The sequence below is a fragment of the Oryza glaberrima genome, chromosome 2 (assembly GCF_000147395.1).
Source record: "Oryza glaberrima chromosome 2, OglaRS2, whole genome shotgun sequence".
Classification (NCBI taxonomy): domain Eukaryota; kingdom Viridiplantae; phylum Streptophyta; class Magnoliopsida; order Poales; family Poaceae; genus Oryza; species Oryza glaberrima.
Genome location: NC_068327.1, coordinates 33,421,535 through 33,444,573, shown reverse-complemented (window position 1 = coordinate 33,444,573; position 23,039 = coordinate 33,421,535). Strand labels below are relative to the sequence as shown.

Here is a 23,039-nt window from a genome sequence, read left to right as displayed (position 1 = left end):
ACCATTGCTACATTGCTGTTGCACACCTCATACTCATACTCATCATACCTGGTGCCGATGCCCACCGGAACACACAATCCGGCGGCGGACAAAGATCTCATCTCCTGTCCCAAACCTGTATGTTCTCAACTTGGCAATTACAATTTACAGTGAGCAATGGATGATATTCAGAGAGTTTGTCTGAAGGCAGAACGAATGATGTCCCGCCCGCTTATTTGGATCAGAAAAACGCAGAAGGTTTACTCTCTCTGTACAGGCTGATATGCAGAAACCTTATTTCAATCAAGTATACATTGTCTCCTTTTTACCGTTCCAGGTAGAATCCCTAACGTGAAATTACCAGATGCAAACCAGAGTACACTTTGCCACAAAATATAAATCAAAACGGGTATATATGTTTCTTTATCCAAAATTACTCATCTTGCCTACAAGTTTGTCTTTGGCTTGGATGATGGGCTCACGCGCCTGGTCAAGGTCCGCATTGTCACAAACTCTTCAGCAGCAGACGGGTGAATACCAACCTGCAAAGCCAATGGATAATATTAGAAACTCGAGTGCCAAATGATATTAACAACTGGTTTATTGTTGTGTCCACGTACAGTGCTGTCAAAGGTCGCCTTGGTGGCTCCACACTTCAGCGCTACAGCCATACCCTGCAATTGGTGGAAAGTCAGGTGCAAAATACTAGTGAAGACTGGAAAATGCCACGATTTTTTTGTGTGTGAAATAAACACACAAACTTTGCTTACCTGGATGATCTCTGGTGCATCTGGTCCACACATTGATGCACCAAGTACTTTATCAGTCTCTGAATCAACCACCAGTTTCATGACGGTCTTCTCCTGCCGTCTAAAAAAAGTGAGCCGAGTCAAGAAACTTCACCAGAACAGGAACTATAAAGAATGACGACACTGATAGGCTCCATTACTAGAATGTTTATGGTCCATGAGACCATGACAAGTGAAAATAATGAAATACCCAGAACCTTCAAGTGATAAAGCACTCAGGAGTCAGGTGTAACTATGACGTAACAGATGATCTTGCAATAAACATGATACTTACTTGGATATGCTGTTCTTCATTGGGTTGAAGCTGGAAGTGTAAACAAGAACATCGCTCTTGGTTTCCTCCAAAGCCTGCTGTTCACTCAAGCCCACTACTGATAGTGGTGGGATGCTAATTCAACAAAAAAAGAAACCATGTTATGAGTGACAAGATGATTGTGGAAAAGCAGATAATCTAAAGAAAGCAGCAGCAGCCATAAATGCACTGAATAATAGATTGGTAGAAGCACTGGCAAAAGCAAAAATCACTAGTGAAGGATCCTTAGATCTTGTCTATTGAAATGACTAATTTTTTTTCTATCTAGATTCTAGTCCATGTTTTGTTAATGTAGAATTTAATTGTTGCTTACTTCCTAATGTACCCTAAACTACATAGGCATCAATTAGAATTAAGAAACATCCAGCATAACTACCGCACACAAGTTTCATGCTGCTCAGTCAAACCTGGAAGAATAGAAAAGTTACCCTATATCACGTCATGCTACTCTCTTTCACTGCTAAGATCTAAGCAAATAAACATTCGAAGTGCAGACAAGAAAACCAAACCACAGTGTGCCTCACCGAAAGTGTCAAAAGCAAAGAGTTGTGAAGTATATATGTGGCCATCTTGTAGATGCTACTTGTTTCAGTTAAAAACAAAAACTGGAGATAACAGAGAACAATCAAGGTTTGTTGGCTTACGAGAAAACAGCACAAGGTACATCTCTGTAATCAGGTTTAGTTGGCTGGCCACCAAACACAGTTTTCTGCAATTAAAGATTAAAGTAAAGTTGCTGGTTACACAGAAACAAAGAAATTTGAACACACCCAATTTACAAGGGGATTATGAGTCACTGTAGTCACTTACAGAAAAGCAGGTAGCCTCCATCAGTGCAACAGGTGTTAAATTTATCCGGTTCGTTACATCACCCACAGCCCATATATTTGGGACTGATGTACGAGAATAATCATCAACCTAAAAATAGAACATTGAATAAACAACACAAATTACTTGTAGTCTCAAAGAATATCATACAAAGATAATGGCCAATTAAATGCCTAAGATGGTCTCACATAGGTTCACGCGTAAGTTTTCTCCAAGGAAATACGAGAAGTAAATTTCAGATGAACAAATATGTCTTCAGCAAGCTAACAGCCTAACAGGTAAGGGTTCAATTAATAAGGCAAGAAAATCAACCTTTATAGCTCCAATATTATCAACTTCAACACCAGCAGCTTCCAAGTTCAACCTCTGGGAGTTTGGTGTGCGACCTGCATGCAATTAAATACCAGGCATAGCAACAATATTAAAGTTTCCTTCAAAGAAAAGAAAATCAGGATAAATGCCACATTCCAAATATAGTGTGAAAAGTAGAATGTCTCATATTGAGCATCTCAATTCCCAACAACAAGAGATAAAAAAAAATGTTGTAAGGATGACATTGATCAATTTCAAACATGCATATGGTGCTTGACCATGTGAAATATCAGAAGATACATGATTTTTTTTCATCCAGCACAGAACAGTCATCAAGAGAGATGTATTCAAAGAAATTATTAAAGTGACAGAGAACATAACTTTCAGCATTGAACTATCCTAAATACCTGTAGCAAACAGAACAACATCTGCAATGATCTCCTCTCCTTTGTCAGTGACAACTTTTATGCCATCGGCTGTTTTACTCAACTGGTTTACATAAAAAAGAAACAGATCAAAACCTATCGTGAAAACAGAACACATGGGAATCAAAATGCACTTTAGGATGTCAGCTTAACTCACCTCAGATAGATTTGTCCCTGGATGTAATCTGATTCCCCTTCCCTCAAGGTTACTTGCAACAACCGTCCTCATCTCATCATCGAAACCTCTGCAATTAGTCAATTCGCCATTAATCATGGTGGATAGAACCGTAATCAATAGCTTGAAATTTTGGCTAATAAAAATGACATTGGCATTCTTTCTCCATAATCATTATTCAGTTGTTCAGATAGCATGGTCCAGGCTTCACAATCGCATCGTTTTATCTGATAACTAGTTTCATCATCCATGTTTTCATTGTAGGTTGATGATATTGCAAAAAAAATGTTCAGAAAATAAATTGCATCAATGTACAAAACGAGAAGATCAAGTAGTATTAACCACCAGGGTTGGCAAAAAATTAAGATTGTCAAAATAGGACAGTAACTAAAGTGGCACATGACTGAGCCCTGAAAACAAGACCAAAAGCTTCAGTTAGACTAGAAAACCATGCTATCAACTCTAGCCACATTATGACATAAAAACTGCAACTACAGAAGCTACATTGATGTTCTTTTTTCTGATACTGAGCAGTAAATTGTTTTGGTGTACAATTTTAAATATCTGGAGGTCACAGTGCAGATAACAGATTATAATAAATACCTTAGAGGAAGCTCTTTTCGATAAAACAAGTCTACGTGCGCACCCATCCCTTTCCATATAGAAGCAAATTCAACAGCAATATATCTGCAATATAGCCACCACATGAACAAATGCAAGTCTGAGATAGTTGGAATGACATAACAATACATAGTACATAAATGCACCCTAGAGTGTAGACATACCCGCCACCAAGGATTACAGCACGTTTTGGTAGCTCCTCCAAACTTAAGGCCTCATCTGAAGTAATAGCTAACTCCTGCAAGCGGGTTCTTATCAGTGTCAGCCAAAATAATACACCAAAGGACATTTAAAAAAAAACTAAAGGGAAAAGAAAATCAGTGATGTAACCAGCACATATATATGGCTAAGTATAATTTGTTGGATTAAAGATAATGCTTTGTCCCCCTTGAACTGGCTCAAAGGAAGTCTTGTAATGTCAAATCCACACCAACTGTGTCATGGCTGGACGTTATGGTATAGTATATCAGCGGCGGCGTAATAGAGATAAGTCAGATTTGGCAAGTGCTGCAGCAGTTGGAAAGTCCTAATAAGCTCCTTATTAGAGTTTCATAGTTTTGTTATAAGAGTCCTAGTAGTATCAGGTTAATAGTTTGTATCCGTTTCCCTTATCTAGAGGCACCTCAGTATATAAAGGTAGCCTAGTACTCCCTCCATTCCAAAATATAAGGCACAACCACCTTCAACCCAAAGACCAAGAAATAATTATTATCACCTCATAGATTAGATTAATCTAATAAATGTAATACATGCACCCAATAAAATTAGAGATCTTGATAGTGGAGAATTTAAATAATAATATTTTAGTGGAGAATATGTGTTAGTTAATGGCATGCATGCATGTATGCCTTATATTATGGAACAGCTTTAAAAAGTAGTTGTGCCTTATATTATGGAATAGAGGGAGTATTGTATTTTGGGTCAAGTAATAAGAAATATCTAAAGGGGATTAACCCTAAAAGTTCAGCCATATCAAACTGGCTATCACAAATAATTATTGATGTGCAACAGTATCACAACAAATACAGAAGATGGCATGGAAATCAGAATCACGAGGTCAATCCAAAGGTTTCAGGCACAAAAGTTGGGGAATATAAAGAAGTTGTCAAACAAGTAACAATGCTATTAACTACTTGCCAGACATAAGAAACAAGTTTGCAAAGGCTGGCAGAGAATTTTGTTACCTTCCCAGGAATGTTGACACGTTGAGCTCGGCTACCAGTTGCTATCAATATGTGCTTTGCTGTATATCTTTGCTTTGAACCATCTGGCTTTGTGACTTCAACTGTATGAGCATCAACCAAACTGCCTGCCCCTTCAATCATTGTCACACCAGAATTACCAAGAATCCTCTGGTATACTCCATTTAGTCTAACAATTTCTTGAGTCTGCACAGAACGGTTTTTACAATATTGGGTTGTAAGCATTTATAACGAGCAAATAATAATGCAGGAACGTTCTCCCAACCAAGGTTGCGGCTCTGACCTTATTTTCCAGCAGCTTTTTCCAGTTGAAGTTAATGTCCCCATTGATTTCCCACCCAAAATTTTTTGCATCCTGCAATCATACAACAGTAGCAATTCCAATAAGCACCCCAGAATGACACTTCAGTACATGTACTCACAAAGATGCAAGCAAGCTAAATGAAATAGTTTGTATGAAAAGATGATAACAAGCTCTCAAATGGATAGGTTATTGGATTTCAAGTCAGTACGCAGAATGATGAACTGTTGATCAAGGATGGAGGCTGTAAGGCTTAGCAAATTTTGCAAAAATTGAGTAAAGGAACATAATTCAGCAAGCCACAGCACATTGAACCTAAACACAATGTTTCCAACTTGTTTTTCAAACAAGTAATAGTTGGCTCCATAAGTTAGTAAGATCAGTTACCTCAAATTCTCCGCGGAAAGATGAACCATACACCAGTATCTTTTTAGGCACACAACCACGTATCACACACCTAGCACAACATGTACAATAATGAGCATGCGGGTTTTAGGATGCAGCAACATCTCACATTCTCACCCAGGGGATGAGGAGAGTTGGTTTAAATCATAATCAAGCATTCAACCACAGAAATGTAAACGCAGACAGGTAATCGGCAGATGCTTACGTCCCACCATGCCCTCCTTGCCAATCCGAGCTGATGGGATGGAACGGGAGCTCGCAAATCGCAACCTGAACCGCGCCACACACCGAATCAAATCACACGAAAAAAAATAAAAATCCAACACGTTTCCTCGCAAAAATGGGGAGCGGGGGAGAGGAGATAAGTCAAACCTTAGCCCCGAAGGACGCGGAGGTGCGAGAGCCCCGGACGCCGCCGCTCCCGGCGCCGATCACGAACAGGTCGTAGTCGTAGCTCCCGCCGTCGGCGACGGCCACCTCCACCTCCTCGTCCTTGAGCATCTTCCTAGCCATGGATCCTCAACACCACACGAAAAACCCTAACGCGCACACGCACAACAGAGAGAAACAGAGCCCCTCCTGAGATTGACAACAACTTGCAATCCAAATCCGATGAACTTTAGCGCGAGGAATCACTTGATGAGACGCGATTGCCGCCCCGCGACGCGCGTGGAGCCCAAAATCCACCGCTAAAAACAACCAAAAAAAAGGAAAGGAGAAGAGAGAGAAGTGAGCACCGTACCTTGGGGTTGGGTTGATTTGCCGGCGGCTTAAGCGAGCGAATTGGTTGGATCTGTTTCTTGTGTCGGATTTTAAAGGGGGGCTTTGGTTTGTGGATACGTGGTCGTTGGAGTTCCTACGCCGCCATGTCCTGGCAGCATCTGAGGCGGCTTTTACACGGCCACGTTGGCACGTAGGTGATTAGAGCTTATTTGACACAACTCTAGCTTCAGCTTTAGTTTTTTTAGACTAAAGCTTAGTCAAACAGTTTCAGTTTCACTTAAAATAAAAATGCAGTTGAATGAGACGCTTTTATAAAATAAACTGGAGAAGTAGAACTGGATTTGGACTACTTCACAACTTTACTCCAAACCTAACTTCTGAAGCTAAATTTAGGAGTTAAAACTTTACCTAATAGACCCTTAATTAGTTAGTTAATTTTTAAAAAATGTTAAGTTAAATCATTTGACTAAGTTCTTTTTATAAAAAAAATCATCTGACCATAATATGCTTACATCAGCCGTGACAATTCGGGGATCCACTGTGGATGCAGTGCTCCTAAAATTTTGCAGGCAGCTGCTGACGAGATGGAACTTAACAGCTACTCCACATTACGGAATACTGTAAAGAACTTATTATTACCAAAAAATAAATTAGGTGCTCAGTTTTTATCTTGGCACTTGTACATGTTGATTACAACTGGGAGAATGCAGGGTTTGTTCTACCAGAGATTGGCTTTGTTTCATGTTCAGTTAATCGGGATAGCTTCTACTGCAGCAGATTCCATTTCAGAAAAGCAAAAGGAGACTTTCAGTGATTCGGTCTGTGGTGTAAAAGCCATGTTCGTGCCGTGTGTTTGTTTCCAGATGCGAACTTGCATTCGATGAATCTGGACGGGACAGAAATGCCTTCAAACGTGGAACGTGGACGCGCGTGGCGAGCAAGATGGAGCTTAGCAGAAGTCGACATCTTTGGATAAGTAGCTTTCGATTTTCGAACTGTCAAGAGCCAAAGAAGGCCACGTATACTGTTTAGTTCCTGTGAACTTTCTGTACATGTGAAATACACCGATAAAACGGAAGTAAGCCAGTAACCTTTCTTTACACATGGAAGACAACAGATAACATTAAAGAATTTAACTGAACCTTTTAAAACAATCAAAGAACCAAGCTCTGTCTGTCCCTTTCCGGTCTTTCAGAGAGGTGACAACAATTAAACTCTGTCGACGAAGTCATGCAGTTGAGCCCCCTTCATCCTTTTGTGTTTTTTATTATTAATTTTATATTTTTGTTATTGCCAATCCTAACACAAGGGGTGGTGGCGCAGTTGGCTAGCGCGTAGGTCTCATAGCTATTTGAGTTATCCTGAGGTCGAGAGTTCGAGCCTCTCTCACCCCAATTTCTTTTTTCTCTTGGCCTATATCATTTTTTTTAACAGCCGTTATCATTTATTTTATATTTTTCTGTTACCAAAGTACGGAGTTATTCTCTTGGCCTATATCATTTTTTTAACAGCCGTTATCAATTAACCAAATGCACAATGACTCTGATTTTTTTTTAACAGCCGTTATCATTTAAGTATTTTATATTTTTCTGTTACCAAAGTACGGAGTGAGTGGTAAGCCAAATGGACAATATGCTTTCTTTCCAAGTGGACAAGAATAGGCTGTACGGATTTACTACTAAAATTTTCGTTCTTGCGTCAAAAACCTTGAGAATGCGTGGACTGGGAAACACCATCGTCTCGCCAGGGTAGAAAGAATAGGATATGCAAGTTTACACAGATTTTCCGCGATGTTACAGAAGCAGTGCCTCCAAGCCTCCAAGCACCGAACTGACAAATTAGTTAATGTTCAGATAAATATAACCAAAATACTCCGCAGCCGCAAGGATTTTCAACTGAACAAGATTTAAAATGGCAACCGCTTCTTTTAATTATATTTTGCAAACCAAATGTAGGCTATTATCAAGCATCGCACTATGGTATTTTCTTCTCGGCAGAAAGTTCAGTTTGCCCGCAAGAAAAAAGAAACACACCTGTAGTTTTGCACAGCATTGGCAACAAAAGCCAAAACCACAAAAAAAAAAAATGGCGCATTATGAGTCTTATTTAATTACACGCGCCTTGATCTTAGAAGTTCATCAGCCAGATTTCTTAAGTCTGATCTCAATGCCCTGCACAATAAGACCTCTCTTCCAATTGCCTCCCTTGGTCTCCATCAGGCTGAAGCACACCTCTCCATCTTCACCTTCCTCGTTGATGAACTCACCCATCTCCAGCTCCATCCACTCGTCAGTCCTTTTCTGAGGGACCGTTACATCTTCATCAAGAACTAGACGACGGTCTCTTCTCCTGGCCCTTCGTCGCAGCAATGGACCAATACTCATAGGCCAGTAATTCTCAGGCACCTCCTCATCTTCGCTGTCATAGCTTTGGACACAAACAATTTTTGTTGATCCCCTACCACCCAGGCTGACTGATGCCTCCTGGAATGGAGCATCCAGCCCATAGAACTCATCAGCTATCTTAAACACCATGTATGCGGCATAAGTTGAGTTTGGGGAGAGCATCTTGCTGTGTATCCTGCCACGGATTTCCAACCAGCACACATCTATGAGTTCAGCACCTTCTGCAAACCTGTCGTGATTTGTGAACAATGGGTTAAAACTTGTAACAAAGAGAAATGAACAAACATTAAGTTGCAAAGGAGCATTCAGCACCAGAACCAAAATCCCATAACTTCTGTACAGAACCCTGCTATACACCGACTTGTTTGTTTGACTGATGTACAACTGAACGGCGGAACAGACCAGTGCGTGACAGCGTGAGGCAGCAGTACGGGTTGGTCCTACGGAGATCGACGTTTTGCACTCCCGTACATTACGGTTGTCCAAGAGTCGGATAAGCTGGTTGTGTGTATAGCATTTTCCTTTTGTTTATTAACCAAGCCGTTCATCAGTACTACCGCGTATACCATTTGCACGACTATAATGAAGGCACACAACAGGTCAATTATGTAAAGTGCCTGCCATTCTATAATCTATTGTTGCAAATACCATGCACTTTACTACTTTGCTCTTGAAAAGTAAATGAAGAAAGACACTTCAATCCATGCTCAGAGAGAACACTTTACTACTTTGGCCGCTTTCGTTATCATCGAATTTGCATAAGAATCTGCCCTTGTTCTGGGGGTAATAATATTCGGAACTACACTTCACCACAAATACATATTCTAGTTGATTCATCATACTATTATGTAGTATAGTCTATTCTCCCATCAGACCACATAATGCAATCTATTCTCCCATCAGACCGGATAATACCATTGCAAGTTGCAACGAGATTGCAAGTCCATCACTCAACGCACAGGCATTGCCTCATTGGATCAAAATTTCCACATGAATTGGAAAGATCAGCACGGTTTAAGTTCAGGAAACGGACCTAGAGTCGGTGAGAGGAATCCAGCGCCAGTAGTGCGGTGTATCGCCCCAGATAATCACCAACGATCTGGCCGAGAGCATGTAGCACTTGGCCCCAGTCTCCCTGTCCAACCACATACTCTGCACCCAAAAAAAAACACAAATATTAGATCGCCGATGAATCGAGAGAACTGAGATCAACCATGCTTTGATTAATCCGTCAACCGATTTTGTTGGATTGGGGATTTTCATAAAATAGAACGCACCATGAGCCGGTCTGATAGGAGGTAGGGGCCATCGGAGAGGCGGAGGAAGAGCTCCTTCTTGGAAGCCGGCGCGGGGGAGAGCTCGCCGTCGGCGAGATCGGGGAGATCGCGCGGCAGGAAGCTAGCCCAGACGGCGTCGGAGTCGGCGGCGGCGCGGAACGCCGGGGAGACGGCGGCGGCGTGGCAGGCGTCCCGCGGCGAGGCGCGTGAGATCGCGGCGGAGAGGAGCTCCTCCGGCAACCGCGCGATCTCGCAGAGGCCCTCCCCCTCCTCCATTGATCCCTCCGTCCTCGAATCCGGCTTGATGGCGAAGGAAAAAAAAAAAACAGAGAAGGAAAATATCGTCGGAGAGTGTGTGTGAGTGCGCGGTGGTTGAAAATAAAACTAGAAAAGCTTAACTACGAAGCAGAAGCACATGCGGGTGGATAGGGTCATAGGGATAGCGATGCGTTTCAGGAGAATCAGACCAAAAGGAAGATTACTTTTGTTTTCTGTACTGTGGGGCTTACATGTCATGCTATCGCGGAGTTTAGTTCCAAATTTTTACTTCAAACTTCCAATTTTTTTATCACATAAAACTTTCCTACACACATAAACTTTCAACTTTTTTCGTCACATCATTTCAATTTGAACCAAACTTCCAATTTTAGCGTGTACTAAACACACCCTAAGAGCAAGTTTAATAGTATAGCCAACTGATGGTTCCAAATCATCTTTAGGTAATCTGATAGTCTATTCATAAAATAGTTATCTATAAAAATATACTACATCATTAATACCCGATCCCACCTCTCATATATATATAATAATGTCTTAAAGTCCGTGTAGCAGCTGGCTACAAATCTGTAGCCCGCTTTCTTATATTTCTTCTCGATATATGGTTATAGCTGGCTTAGAGCAGGTACAATAGCAGGCTATAAGCCAGCTATAAATATATTTTAAAGAGATAAAGGAAGGGAGAGAAGAGCAGTGGGCTACAGATAGTACGGACTCCAAGGCGTAATGTGTGTATGATAGGTGGGGCCAGATATTAATAGTATAGTAAACAACTATTGTATGAGTTGACTATTACTTTGGCTATAGATGATTTAGAGCTAATAGTGTGCTATACTATGTTCTTATAGCTATTGCACCTACTCTATGCAAGAGAGAAGAGCAGCGAGCTACAGATAGCACGGACTCCAAGACGTAATGTGTGTATGATAGGTGGAGCCAGATATTAATAGTATAGTAAACAAATATTGTATGAGTTGACTATTACTTTGGCTATAGATGATTTAGAGCTAATAGTGTGCTATACTATTATTATAAACTTGCTCTTATAGCTATTGCACCTGCTCTATGCATACTCGGATGCTCCCATCCTTGCGGTGCTCTCTCGATGGTGTCCAACTGTTCCACCGCGGGTTGACCCGGCGCTTGTGGTGTGTCCATCAGTCAGGTGTCGTCTCCCGTGTTGTCGTGTATCATTAGCGCGATCGTCCAATTCAACTATGACAACGTCATATGTTCTATTCTATTATTACATGGGAATCTTGCGATTATGTTACTACTGAATATAGATTTTGCACAAATACCACGCTGTATATATATTAATTAATCTATCTAAACGTCATGGAAATGCTTGAGAGTTAGAGCGCCACGTTAGCAAACATTTTACAAAAACGTCCCCAAGTTTACAGTTAATCATGCATTGCTCCCAGCTGCCATCCACCGTGAACCGTCTGATCACGCTTCAACCATGACCAAGACGTCCACGTACAAATGCTATCCTAAACAAAATGGTCTTTGGATTTGTCTTCTTCTAATATTCTTTCCTCTAACAGACACCGCACTCATGACTTCGGGGAATAAACGAAACGACATATTTACAAATAAAAAATAATCTATGAATAAAATTTTATACACTTGTTTTTAGTGATTTAGTAGCAAAGGTTTAAAAAATAAACTTCAATAAAAAAACCCCAAAATCAACTTTAAATTTAAGATAAAAAAATTCAAATTTTATCTGCTAAACATAAACATACCGGGCACAGGCACACTAGCCCCCAACATGCCGACCTGACCGTTCTCCTTGAAGCCGCCAATCAACCACGCGATGTTGTCTACATGGTTGCCCAGGGCAGCAATACCACCATGCTTAAGGATGCGGTTAAGGAGGTCACGGGTTATTTTGTTGGTTTGACAGTGTACATTCCGGAGGAAGGAAGAAGAGGAGCCCAAAGGGCAATGTCCGAAATAGTATTTCAACATAAAAACGCTGGTTGAGAGTGATATTTTATCGAATCCTTTTTACAGTGTGGTATTTAAACAAAACCTAGCTAGCATAACCCAATATTCCTCATTGTACAGACATTTCAGTTTATCCACAAGAGCATCAATATTAGCAAAAGCAAATGCTATAAAAATAGGCATCATCACAAATCTTAGGCCCTGTTTGATTCAGCTTAAGATTATTATAATCTAGATTATTAGTAGTAAGCTGAAACAAACAGATAGATTAGCATGATAGATTATTATAATCTGTAAGCCAGATTATCATAATCTAATAAGCTCCTCTAAAGGAGCTTTTTTCAGATTATTGGGTGGCTAAAGACCCACTACCCCTGGATACTTGATAAAAATTACCCACCCATACCATCAACCGAACAAACAGATAGGCCTCACCTCTCTCTTGGCGAGCGCGCGAACTCGGCTCCTCCTCTCCCAGTTTCGCGCGCATCCGGCCTCCTAATCTCCCGGTCGCGCCGCCTTTCCCAATCTGCGGCGTCGCCTCCTCCCCTGGTCATGCACTCATGCGTGTGCGAGCAACCTCCTCCACCCCCTGCCGCGCCACCGCGTTCCCCACTGCGGTGCCCCGTCTCACGAGCAACCTCCTCCACCCCCGACCGCACCACCGTGTTCCCCACTAAGACACCCCGTCTTCTTCCCCGAACCGCGCCGCCGCCGTTTAGGCATCCAAAAAGGCCAAGGGCATTATAGACTTTAGCCTTTCAAATCCAATAATCCGTGCCTCCAATAATCTAGATAAACAAACAACTCACAGCTTATTTTATGTTAACTTATTATAATTCAGCTTACAGTAATCTGGCTTAATAATCTAGATTATAATAATCCTAAGCTGAAACAAACATGACCTTATTTAAGGACTCCAAGACGCTTGTTGATCCTAGAAGCTCATCTGCCAGATCTCTTCATCCTAATCTCGATTCCCAGCACAATAAGACCTCTCATCCGGTTAGGTCCTTCACTCATCAATCTCATGTACACCGCTCCATCCTCACCATCCTCGTTGAAGAACTCACCCAGCTCCACCTCCATCCAGCCGTCAGCTCTTCTCTCAGGGTACCTTCCTGTGAAGGCAACCTCGCGTCTCGATTCATTCTCTCCGATGCTGACCGTCGCATCGTGTGGTGAAGTGTCCAGCTCGTACAACCCATCGGCTATCTTGAACACCATGAACGCAGCGTAAGTCGAGTTTGGGGTCAGCACCATGCTGTCTATCTTGCTACGGATTTCCATCCGGGGAGGAGCATCCATGAATTCAACGGCTTCTGCGAGCCTGTCGTGAACAAAGGGGTTTGAAACTTGTAAGGAAATCATGAGAAATCGAAAGTAACCATCACTTGAACCATCGAATTATCAATTATGCAATTGCCGATTGGAGAATTATGATGAACGTAAAGGCACTGGACAACACGATAACCAGTCGTGTGATCCTAAGAAACGGACCTCGAGTCGGCGAGAGGGATCCAGCGCCGGTAATCCGACGTCTCGCTGCACTTAATTACCAACGTTCTGGCCGAGAGTACATAGCACTTGGCCCCGGTCTCCCTGTCGAACCAGATGCCCTGTGAATGAGAGAGCAGGAGTTTTGAACACGAGAAGAGATCATCAAGGAAGCAGTGCTCTTAGTCTTAAGTAATCAGTAATTAGTTTAGTACGCACCCTGAGCCTGTCTGGCAGGAGGAGGGGGACATTTCCATCGGAGCCGGAGAGGCGGAGGAAGAGCGCCTTGTTGGAAGGCGGCGGCGGGGAGAGCTCACCGTCGGCGAGGTCAGGGACATCCCGCGGCAGGAAGCGGGACCAGACGTCGTCGGAGTCGGCGGCGGCGCGGAAGGCCGGGGAGACGGCGGAGGCGCGGCAGGCGTCGCGCGGCGCGGCGCCGCGCGGGAGATCACCGCGGAGAGGAGCTCCACCGGCAGGCGCGCGATCTCGCAGCACGACGGCCCCATTGGCAATTCGGCAAATGACAAGGAGACAAGAAAAAATACAGCTGGGGAATGTGAGAATAATACCACCGGTGAGCATGCCGGAAGGTCGGTCGAGTTCCACTTCCGCCCATGGTTTTGCAGTCCAACATGTTGTAGTATATGTGTAGAGCCGTAGACTAGTAGTAGAAAATTCGAAGCAGAAGTCACTCCTCACTTGACAAATCAAGCAAGTAGCAGTATCTGATCACACATCTCTGTTCTTGTTCACTTGGTTATTACTCGGACATGGTTCAAAATTGCTACTCCGTCAAGATATCTTAGGCCTAATCTCGATGCCCTGAATAACAAGGCCTCCATTGGACAGCCATCTGCCTGCCTTGGGCTTCACGAGGCTGAAGCATACCTCACCCTGGTTGTTACCCTCTTGGTTGTAGAACTCACCCAGCTCCAGCTCCATCCAACCATCAGCCCTTTCCTGAGGGAGAATCACACTCCCATCCTGAGGCACCTCAATCTCGCCTTCGTAGTAGTAGTCATTGCGGTTGGAGCTGTCCAAGCAAACTTGGCGAGTGGATTGGCGTCCCCCGACGCCGACGGTTGCAACCCACACAGAAGCCAACCCACATGAATCTTCAGCTACCACGAACACAATGTAAGCAGCATAATTTGAGTTTCCGGAGAGCATCTTGCAAGGTATCTTGCCGCAGACCTCCACACGGTATCCTTTTAAGAACTCAACAACTTCTGAGAACCTGGAGTAAACACGTGGTTAATACTATTTGTAAGTTGTAACAAATCATTAGAATTGAATACATACAAGTAGGAAAAAAATAGGACACGGGAAGTCAGGAACAAATTTCCATGGAACTTTCGAGTCACCAAGCTTTTGTACACAGTTTTGCCTTAGCTCCATACCGTGGGGGCAAGAGATATACATATATTTTTATTTTTAAGACTAGCAACAGATATAACTCTTTTTTCAATATTGACAAGAGATATATAGTTCAAGAACTCCATTGGGATCAACAAGATACAAGAAAGCTATTTTTTCGGTACTTCTTGTTACTCTGTTTACAAAATCAGAGTTGGTCTTTGCTCTTCAGAAAAAAAGAAATAAAGAAACGCTCAATTAAAATCCTAGGAGCCATCAGAGGAGCAGCTACTGTATAGCAGAATATCACTTTCCAAACAAAAACAACTTGAAGTTTGGTCTTAGCCTTTCGATATAATCAGAATCTCTTCAATAAAGTTTGTGTATGTACGGAAATATCACGTGTAATTTCTCTTAACAAGTTCTTATGCATATTTTTGAAAACAACAACAACTGTGATTTCACATTTCTATTCTGAAAGCAATTTCATCTATCATCACAACACATACTCCACCAAAGTTACAATATGGCAATTTCATGTACCACAGAAAGCACAAGAGTATAAATGCTTTGCAAATTTTGCGAAATGGAAAACTTCGCAGAGGAAAGGAAGGGGCATATAGTTCAACAACCTGGAGCTGCCGGTGAGAGAGATCCAGCGCCAGCTATGCGTTAAGTTCACAATCTGCAGCGCCCTGGCCGACAGCATGTAGAACTTAAAACCAGTCTCCCTGTCCAACCACATACTCTGTGTACAGAAGCACACATCACCTTATTAGACCGATCGATCAAGAAATATACAAAAAAGGCATGCAAAGAAGCATTTTTCATTTGGGGAGCTAGGGCCGTACTGTGAGCCCGTCTGAGAGGAAAATCTCCTCCATGCACGATTGCAACGTTGTCAATGTTGAGCAGGAGGGTTTCTCATGGGAGCAAGCAAGAGAGTTCAGGGGTGGACTTTTCTTAGGTCTAATCTCAATACCCTGCACAACAAGGCCACTCTTCCAGTGGCCTCCTTTTGTCTCCATGAAACTGATGCACACCTCACCATCGTCACCTTCCTCATTATACAACTCACCCAGCTTCAGCTCCATCCAACCGTCAGCCCTTTTCTGAGGGTTCTCTATATCCTCTGCAAGAACAACTGCACGTGGTTCTATTCTCTTGAGCCTTCATTGAACGACACTAACTTGGCGGGCTGTTATGCTTCCTCCGATGCTGACAGATGCCTCCTGGAATGGGAAATCCAGCCCATAGGATCTATCAGCTATCTTGTAGACAAGGTATGCAGCATAATTTGTGTTTTGTGACAGCTTCTTGCCCGGTAACTTGCCACGGATTTCCAACCAGCAAACAGATAAGAGCTCAGCACCTTCTTTGAACCTTTTGCATAATTATTCATGACAAAGTAAGAGATGAGTTAATACAAACAATTAAGCCATACAGAACCAACTTCAAATTCCATAACTCTTGTCATCAAACAAGATTCTATGAACTGCTTCAGTGTAGCATAATAATGGCATTTAGGCATGAAACATGTAGCTTATCGAACTCAATTTGTTGTATGAACAAACTGATTTATGTTCCATGTGTAGCTTGGATGTGTTCTATGTACTGATCCCTCCTCACTTCTTCATCAATAGAATGATATGCAGTTCTCCTGCATATTCTCTAAAATATCGCGCCGCAAGAGCAACATTATTTAGGTGAAGTGACATCGATCTATATGTTTAATTTATGCATCCTACGTGCTCAAGTTGCAAGTAAAGGGGGGGGGGGGGGGTGCACATGTGTATAAACTCTGATTTCCAAATAAAAAGGACTTGACCATTGGATTCGATCTGGTGATACAACCAAAGCTGCTAGGAAATTTGTTTATGCTTGTTCTGTAATATAGTGTGACAAAGCTTTCAGCTAAAAAAATAAAGCACGCAAGCTGCAACAATTAGCGATTGATCACAATTTGACAAGCCATCCATCCAATTCTACTGAACAGAGTACATGACAAAATAGCAACATAAGTGAAAAAAGGAGGCAGAGAAATGTGGTTGAGCACGAACCTTGAATCGGCGAGAGGGATCCAGCTCCAGTACTGCGGCGAATCGCCCCACGAAATTTGCAGCGCCCTGGCCGAGAGCATGTAGCACTTGGCGCCCTTCTCCCTGTCCAACCACATGCTCTGCACGCAGCACAATCATCTGATGAGCCAGCAGATCGGCACTACGCATACGCAATCGGAGAAGAAAAGTGAGGAGCACATTTCCCGCCGGGGGGGGGGGGGGGGGGGCGCGCGGGACATTGCAGGAACGCACCATGAGTTTGCGTGGGAGGAGAAGGGGTCCAGCGGAGAGGCGGAGGAAGTGCGCCTTCCTGGACGGCGGCGGCGGCGGCGAGCGGGGGAGCTCGCGTCTGGCGAGGCGCGGGAGGCCGCGGGGAAGGAAGCGGGACCAGACGGCGTCGGAGTCGGCGGCGGCGCGGGACGCGTCCCGTGGGCCGGTGAGGGAGAGCACCTCGACGAGGAGCTCCTCCGGCAGGCGCGCGATCTCGCACGCTGCGGCGGCCTCCTCCTCCATCGCCATGGATGACGACTCCTCGACCTCGATCGATGCGTGGTTTCGTGGTGGGAATTCGAATTTTGGATTGGATTTACGGGAGGGAGTTGGTCGAGGAAGCGTTGGTCAGGGGGACTGACGTGTGGGACCAGGAGAATACGCGTGCCGGTGTCCTGCTTGTCCGGAGAAAAATGGCCCAGTTACTTTACGTGTCTGGGCCTTGCTTGGCCCAGTCATAAACTGCGGAGTACACACTGCCACATACATATACTTGGAAAAAAAAAGGTCGAGAATAATAAAGCGATTGCTCAATAAACCAGTTATAATTCGGAATAAATAATTTTAAACTTTGATAAATGAAGTGAAGTTACATGTAATGGAACGACAAATGAACAATCACATACTAATTTTTATTCCATTATCTTAAAAAAAACAATCACATACTAATCGAAATATTTACGGAATTGGTACTTCTGACACCTCTAGCCGCAACATGTCGATCGTATTTTGTTCTTATCCAAATATACGAGGGGGTATTTTTGTCTTTCCATGCGTAAAGGAAAGGAGTGAAAAAAAACAATAAAATAGGCTTAAAACTCTGACGATGGCGAAAAATACAGCAGGTGGCAATATATTTTAAGGAGCAAAATATACTACTAGAAAATACTAACATTTTATTGAAGCCCACGATTGAGAGTGACTTTTCATCAAATTTTCTTTGTAGTTTTGCACGTCATTTGCAACAAAAGCAAATGATCACAACTCGTTTACTCCAAGACGCTCGTTGATCCTAGAAGGAGCATCGGCCAGATTTCTTAAACCTAATTTCAATGCGCTGCATAACAATGCCTCTCTTCCAATTAGGTTCTTTACTCATCAATTTCATGTCCACCGTCTGTATGAGATAGTGGCGAGCCAATGGCCAGATCTAGGGCAGCGCATCCACACCCCGGGATCTGCCGGCCCATCGCCGCACAGAGTCATGTTGAGGCAACTCCATCATCACTTGATGCCGACTAGAGAGGACAACATGGTTTCCTGGCACCGAGAGAGGAGGGTAGGAGAGGATGTTGACAACGGAGAGAGAAGGTCAGAGGAGGCCGAGACCCACTGGCAGATGGCGTAAGAAATTAATGAAGAGGGGAGGTGGTAATCACGTCGTCGGTATCACGTAGGATCCCTAATGTCTTGTGACAATGTTGTATTGGGATGATATTTTAGTAAGTTTCGGTTCTGAATCAGCATATATGTTGGAAGTTTATAGGGACATAAATGACATAGCATAATAAGTGTAGAGACCGTTAATGCAATTTACTCAACATTTAAAATGGCAATAGCTGTCTCTAGTTGCATCTTCCAAACCAGATGTAGACAATCGTCCAGCACTGAACCAAGATGTCGGCTACAGAAGTTCAGTTTGTCCCCAGCAATTGAGAAAAAGGTCCGTCAGATTACCCACAAGAAGAGGAAACACCCTCTAGTTTTGCCCATCACTAGCAGCAGCAAAAGCAAATGCCACTAAAACACCAAAGCTTCAGGCATCGGAAATCTTATACATTTCAGTACTCCCAAGACGCATCTTTGATCCTAGAAGCTCGATCATCTGCCAGATTTCTTAATTCTAATCTCAATGCCCAGCACAATAAGACCTTTCTTCCAATTGGGTCCTTTACCAAAGATTCTGATGTTCACGTTTCCATCTTCACCTTCCTCGTTGAAGAACTCGCCTAGCTCCACCTCCATCCAGCCGTCAGCTCTTGTCCGAGGGAACAGTACTGCACTGATCTCTTCTTCAGGACGACGACGGGATCGAGTGAGAGCAACCTCGCGACTTGATTTCGAGCCTCCGAGGTTGACTGTTGCATCTACAGTATCCAGCTGGTAGAACTCCTCAGCTATCTTGAACACCAAAACCGCAGCATAAGTTGAGTTCGGGGAGAGCATCCTGCTGCCTATATTGCCAAGGATTTCCAACCAGCATACACTCAAGAGCTCAGCAGCTTCTGTGAATCTGTCGTGAACAAGGGATTATTGTAGTAACAAATTAATTAAATATGCCTTGCAGAGTATAATTAACTAGCAAACAAATACTGGTACTAGTAGAACTAAAATTCCTATAAAAGTGACATTGCACTTGCAAGTTGCAAACAATATGAAGAATGAAGCGGGAAGGTATCCCATACACACAAGTTTCTGATGCACACTATGTACACATCAACTAACGAATGTTATTGAATTTTTTAAAAAAAGTTACACATCTACTTTAAATAGTATCACACACCTATACGTGAAGTCTTTAAACTTTTAATTAATTATATTTTTAGCCATAGAAAAAAAAAGCTAACAAACTTTAATTTATAAACAAGTGTAATACTATTTAGGAATATATGTATATTTTTTTTATTTTAGTATATACTGGTAGTATATTATACCGTAAAAGTTCTCTTTTTTTAAGTGCTGTGAACTAATTAAATGCGTACTGTTGTGTGCATATGCAATCTTCAATCGGAGGTTGATGGAAGGTAAAGTTACATCACATCACATCAAAGGCATTGGCCACAACACAACACAAGAATTCGTTGGACCTGGAGTCGGTGAGAGGGATCCAGCGCCAGTATCTTGGTGTACAGGTCCAGATAATGACCAGCGCTCTAGCCGAGAGCACATAGCACTTGGCCCCGGTCTCCCTGTCCAACCACATGCCCTGCGCCAAAACACCATACAGTATTATACTTCCTTCGTTTAAGAAAAAAAACAAACCTGGTACTACATACTCTACGATCCGTTTGATTTTTCTCTTAATTCAAGTTCTTCATGTTTGAGTAAATTTATAAAAAGATAATAATATTTACAATAACAAATTAGTTTCATTAAATTTAACATCGAATATATATTTTTATGTTGTATTAAAAATGTTAGTATGTTTTATATAAATTTAGTCAAATATAAAGAAGTTTGATTAAAAAAAATCAAGCAACTGATGATATGAAACGGAAACGGAAGTAGTATAATTATTAGCCGGCGAATCGAGAGCGGTGCAGTTTTGAAGACAAATTAAGCAGCTTATTGTGGTAGTGGCCGGCGGAGAGGCGGAGGAAGAGGTCCTTCTTGGAAGGCGGCGCGGGGGAGAGCTCGCCGTCGGCGAGATCGGGGAGATCACGCGGCAGGAAGCTAGCCCAGACGGCGTCGGAGTCGGCGGCGGCGCAGAAGGCCCGGGAGACGGCGGCGGCGCGGAAGGCGTCCCGCGGCGCGGTGAGGGAGATCGCGGCGGAGAGGAGCTCCTCCGGCAACCGCGCGATCTCGCACTCGCAGTCGTCGCAGGCCTCCCCCTCTTCCATCGATGGCGATGCCTCCGCCCCCTTGCTCGAATCCGGCTTCTTTGTGAAGGGGAAAAAGCACAAGAAATTCATATCGGTGGCGACTGACGAGTGTAGTTGATTGAGAGCTTAGCTTGGAGCATTTCTTATACGACGCAGGAAGCTTAACCACGAAGGCTTACGTACGTACTCCTACCTCTTTTTCAGGACTGACGAGAATCTCCAACCCTTTTCCTTCACGTGGCGCCCACATGTTATATGATAATATATCTGGAGTCTGGAAACCCGACTAAACGGGAGGAGTATGTTCACATCCCTTCTCCCTCGTTTACCACACGGTTTTTCAAACTACTAAACGATACATTTTTTTTTTTTGCAAAACGTTTCTATACGAAAGTTGTTTAAAAAAATCAAATTAATCCATTTTTGAAAAAATAAAATTAGCTAATACTTAATTAATTATGCGGTAATGGACCGCTCCGTTTTTCATGTAGGAGGGATTAGTTCCCATCCGTGGAATCCGAACATAGCCTAACACCCTGTGTAGCCTGTGAAAAGAAAATTTTTGGATGTCACATCGGATGTTTGACCGGATATCAGAAGGGGTTTTCGGATATGAATGAAAAAACTAATTTCATAACTCGCCTGGAAACCGGGAGACGAATCTTTTGAGCCTAATTAACCCGTCATTAGCACATGTGGGTACTGTAGCACTTGGCTAATCATTGACTAATTAGGCTCAAAAGATTCGTCTCGCGATTTCCATGCAAACTGTGCAATTAATTTTTTTATTTATATTTAATACTCCATGCATGTGTCCAAAGATTCGATATGATGTTTTTTGGAAAAAAATTGGGAACTAAACCAGGCCTAAACCCAAACTCCTGCTCTCCCCGCCGCCTCCGAGGCCGCGCGCCGCCGAGGTCTCGGTCTCTGACTCTGAATCGTCGTGCCTCGCTTCCGTCCTTGAGTCCGACCTCGCCTGCCCGAACCACCGCCTTCCTCTTCCTCATTCGAATGGCTTCGGCCCTTTGTCCCCGGCCGGCTTCACCACAACGGCACAGTGGGATGACACGGGGGCGCGGCTTGGGGGGCCGGAGCAGCGACGGTAGTAAAAGGGCGGGAGCTGGAGCGGCGGCGGCGGTCGGGAGCTGGAGGGTCGGAGACGAAGCTGGTCGCCACTGCTCCGGCCCTCGCCCCTCCGCCACCACCGCTGCTCTAGATCCCGCTCCGAAGTGGAGAGGAAGAGATAGGAGAGAGAGGGAGAAGAAAGAAAGACAGAGGGGATGACATGTGGGCACCATAATTTTTTTTTGTGAATGATGAATGGGGCTCACATATATGTTTTTAATTCTAATGTTACCTAAGCGCCACATCAACCAGACTAGGTCAACGCTGCCACATTAGCGAAACGCCCTCCAAAACCGCCAAGAGAGTCAAATTGCACCGATTTTAATAGTTGGTGATCGAGATATTCGATATTGCAGTTCAAGGATACGAATCAGATTCGGTTGCTAGGTTAGGGAGTCAAAGTGAACTTATTTCACAAAAATATAGTAGGCACAAGTTCACTTTAGGTCCCTCAAGTTTTCGCCGAGTTTAAACTCGTCTTTGAACCGCAATACCAGATATAAATTGTCTCTCAACTTACAAAACCAAATTACCATATGTCCTAGAGTAGTATAGCGATTGGTTTTGTCCGATGTAGCTACTTGACTGGAGGCAATGACGTTGAGTCAGCATGGGACCCACGAGGCTCTACATGTCAATGACCATTATGGCATTCTCTCTCTCTCTCTCTCTCTCTCTTCCCATCTCACGGTTTAGGGCGGTGAGGAGGATGGCGGACGATGGTGAGGAGAAGACTAGCGGCAGGTGCTGAGGAGGACGACAGTGGACGGTGAGGAGGATGGCTACTGACGGGGAGAAGCTACCTTGGCCATTCCATACCGCAACCCACGTTGACTGGTGCACAGTAGCGACTAGCGACGAGCCAACGACGTGGAGGAGGGCGTTAGCATCGACGGAGGAGGGAAAGGAGGAGGAGGGATGGGGATTCCGCCGAGGCCGTCGACGCCCCAAATCCAGCAGCGACGTGGTTATCCTCGAGGGCGAGGATGTGGTCTAGCCACGAGTGGCTCCTCAACCAGTCGACACCAGTAGGGTTGAGAAGAGAAAGTAGAGGAGGAGGTGTGAAGTGCGATGGATGCGGCGTCACCGAAGAGGGCGCGGATGTAGCAAAAGAAGTCACCAAAGTCAGCAATGAAGCCCCTCCTCGCGCAGTCCTTCGGCTTGTTGTCCTCCTCTCTG

The 23,039-nt window shown here is 43.6% G+C and overlaps 3 protein-coding genes, 1 non-coding gene and 1 pseudogene across 5 annotated transcripts; 1 reads left to right on the top strand and 4 right to left on the bottom strand.

The window, feature by feature from the left end:
- Nucleotides 1–251: 251 nt before the first annotated feature.
- Nucleotides 252–6,271, bottom strand: LOC127763344 (glutathione reductase, cytosolic). Of its 2 annotated transcripts, none has more exons than XM_052288012.1 (17): nucleotides 6,113–6,271; nucleotides 5,743–5,909; nucleotides 5,576–5,640; nucleotides 5,353–5,422; nucleotides 4,948–5,019; nucleotides 4,647–4,850; nucleotides 3,627–3,700; nucleotides 3,445–3,528; nucleotides 2,824–2,911; nucleotides 2,649–2,730; nucleotides 2,242–2,315; nucleotides 1,912–2,019; nucleotides 1,746–1,810; nucleotides 1,063–1,176; nucleotides 750–849; nucleotides 600–653; nucleotides 252–521 (listed from the first exon to the last, which is right to left on the bottom strand). In XM_052288012.1, exons 2-17 carry the CDS (start codon nucleotides 5,881–5,883, stop codon nucleotides 426–428), a joined length of 1,491 nt encoding a protein of 496 aa, XP_052143972.1. In that variant the 5' UTR covers nucleotides 5,884–5,909; nucleotides 6,113–6,271; the 3' UTR covers nucleotides 252–425. The 2 variants fall into 2 exon arrangements, with proteins under 2 accessions (XP_052143972.1, XP_052143973.1); XM_052288013.1 differs by having other exon boundaries at nucleotides 6,007–6,118.
- Nucleotides 6,272–7,401: 1,130 nt separating this feature from the next.
- On the top strand, nucleotides 7,402–7,487 carry TRNAM-CAU (transfer RNA methionine (anticodon CAU)). The gene is given in 2 exon segments: nucleotides 7,402–7,439; nucleotides 7,452–7,487. It is a non-coding gene; the product is annotated as a tRNA-Met (tRNA).
- A 511-nt stretch (nucleotides 7,488–7,998) lies between these two features.
- Nucleotides 7,999–10,160, bottom strand: LOC127763345 (F-box protein PP2-B10-like). The gene is made up of 3 exons (XM_052288014.1): nucleotides 9,776–10,160; nucleotides 9,532–9,650; nucleotides 7,999–8,727 (listed from the first exon to the last, which is right to left on the bottom strand). The coding sequence occupies exons 1-3, from the start codon at nucleotides 10,049–10,051 to the stop codon at nucleotides 8,232–8,234; spliced, it is 891 nt and encodes a 296-aa protein (XP_052143974.1). The 5' UTR covers nucleotides 10,052–10,160; the 3' UTR covers nucleotides 7,999–8,231.
- Nucleotides 10,161–12,808: 2,648 nt separating this feature from the next.
- On the bottom strand, nucleotides 12,809–17,473 carry LOC127763347 (uncharacterized; annotated as a pseudogene).
- Nucleotides 17,474–18,658: 1,185 nt separating this feature from the next.
- Nucleotides 18,659–20,888, bottom strand: LOC127763348 (F-box protein PP2-B11-like). The gene is made up of 3 exons (XM_052288016.1): nucleotides 20,492–20,888; nucleotides 19,998–20,148; nucleotides 18,659–19,423 (listed from the first exon to the last, which is right to left on the bottom strand). The coding sequence occupies exons 1-3, from the start codon at nucleotides 20,820–20,822 to the stop codon at nucleotides 19,012–19,014; spliced, it is 894 nt and encodes a 297-aa protein (XP_052143976.1). The 5' UTR covers nucleotides 20,823–20,888; the 3' UTR covers nucleotides 18,659–19,011.
- Between the last annotated feature and the right edge of the window lie 2,151 nt (nucleotides 20,889–23,039).

Coding starts and splice junctions, on each gene's coding strand:
- LOC127763344 (XM_052288012.1), bottom strand. CDS start 5,883: ATGGCTAGGAAGATGCTCAAGGACGAGGAGGTGGAGGTGGCCGTCGCC. Junction 5,423..5,575: donor CAAGGAGGGCATGGTGGGAC/GTAAGCATCTGC, acceptor ATGTTGTGCTAG/GTGTGTGATACGTGGTTGTG. Junction 3,701..4,646: donor GTGTCAACATTCCTGGGAAG/GTAACAAAATTC, acceptor ACCCGCTTGCAG/GAGTTAGCTATTACTTCAGA.
- LOC127763345 (XM_052288014.1), bottom strand. CDS start 10,051: ATGGAGGAGGGGGAGGGCCTCTGCGAGATCGCGCGGTTGCCGGAGGAG. Junction 9,651..9,775: donor TCCTATCAGACCGGCTCATG/GTGCGTTCTATT, acceptor TTTTGGGTGCAG/AGTATGTGGTTGGACAGGGA. Junction 8,728..9,531: donor ATTCCTCTCACCGACTCTAG/GTCCGTTTCCTG, acceptor AAATCACGACAG/GTTTGCAGAAGGTGCTGAAC.
- LOC127763348 (XM_052288016.1), bottom strand. CDS start 20,822: ATGAATTTCTTGTGCTTTTTCCCCTTCACAAAGAAGCCGGATTCGAGC. Junction 20,149..20,491: donor CTTCCTCCGCCTCTCCGCCG/GCCACTACCACA, acceptor TCTTAAACGAAG/GAAGTATAATACTGTATGGT. Junction 19,424..19,997: donor ATCCCTCTCACCGACTCCAG/GTCCAACGAATT, acceptor TGTTCACGACAG/ATTCACAGAAGCTGCTGAGC.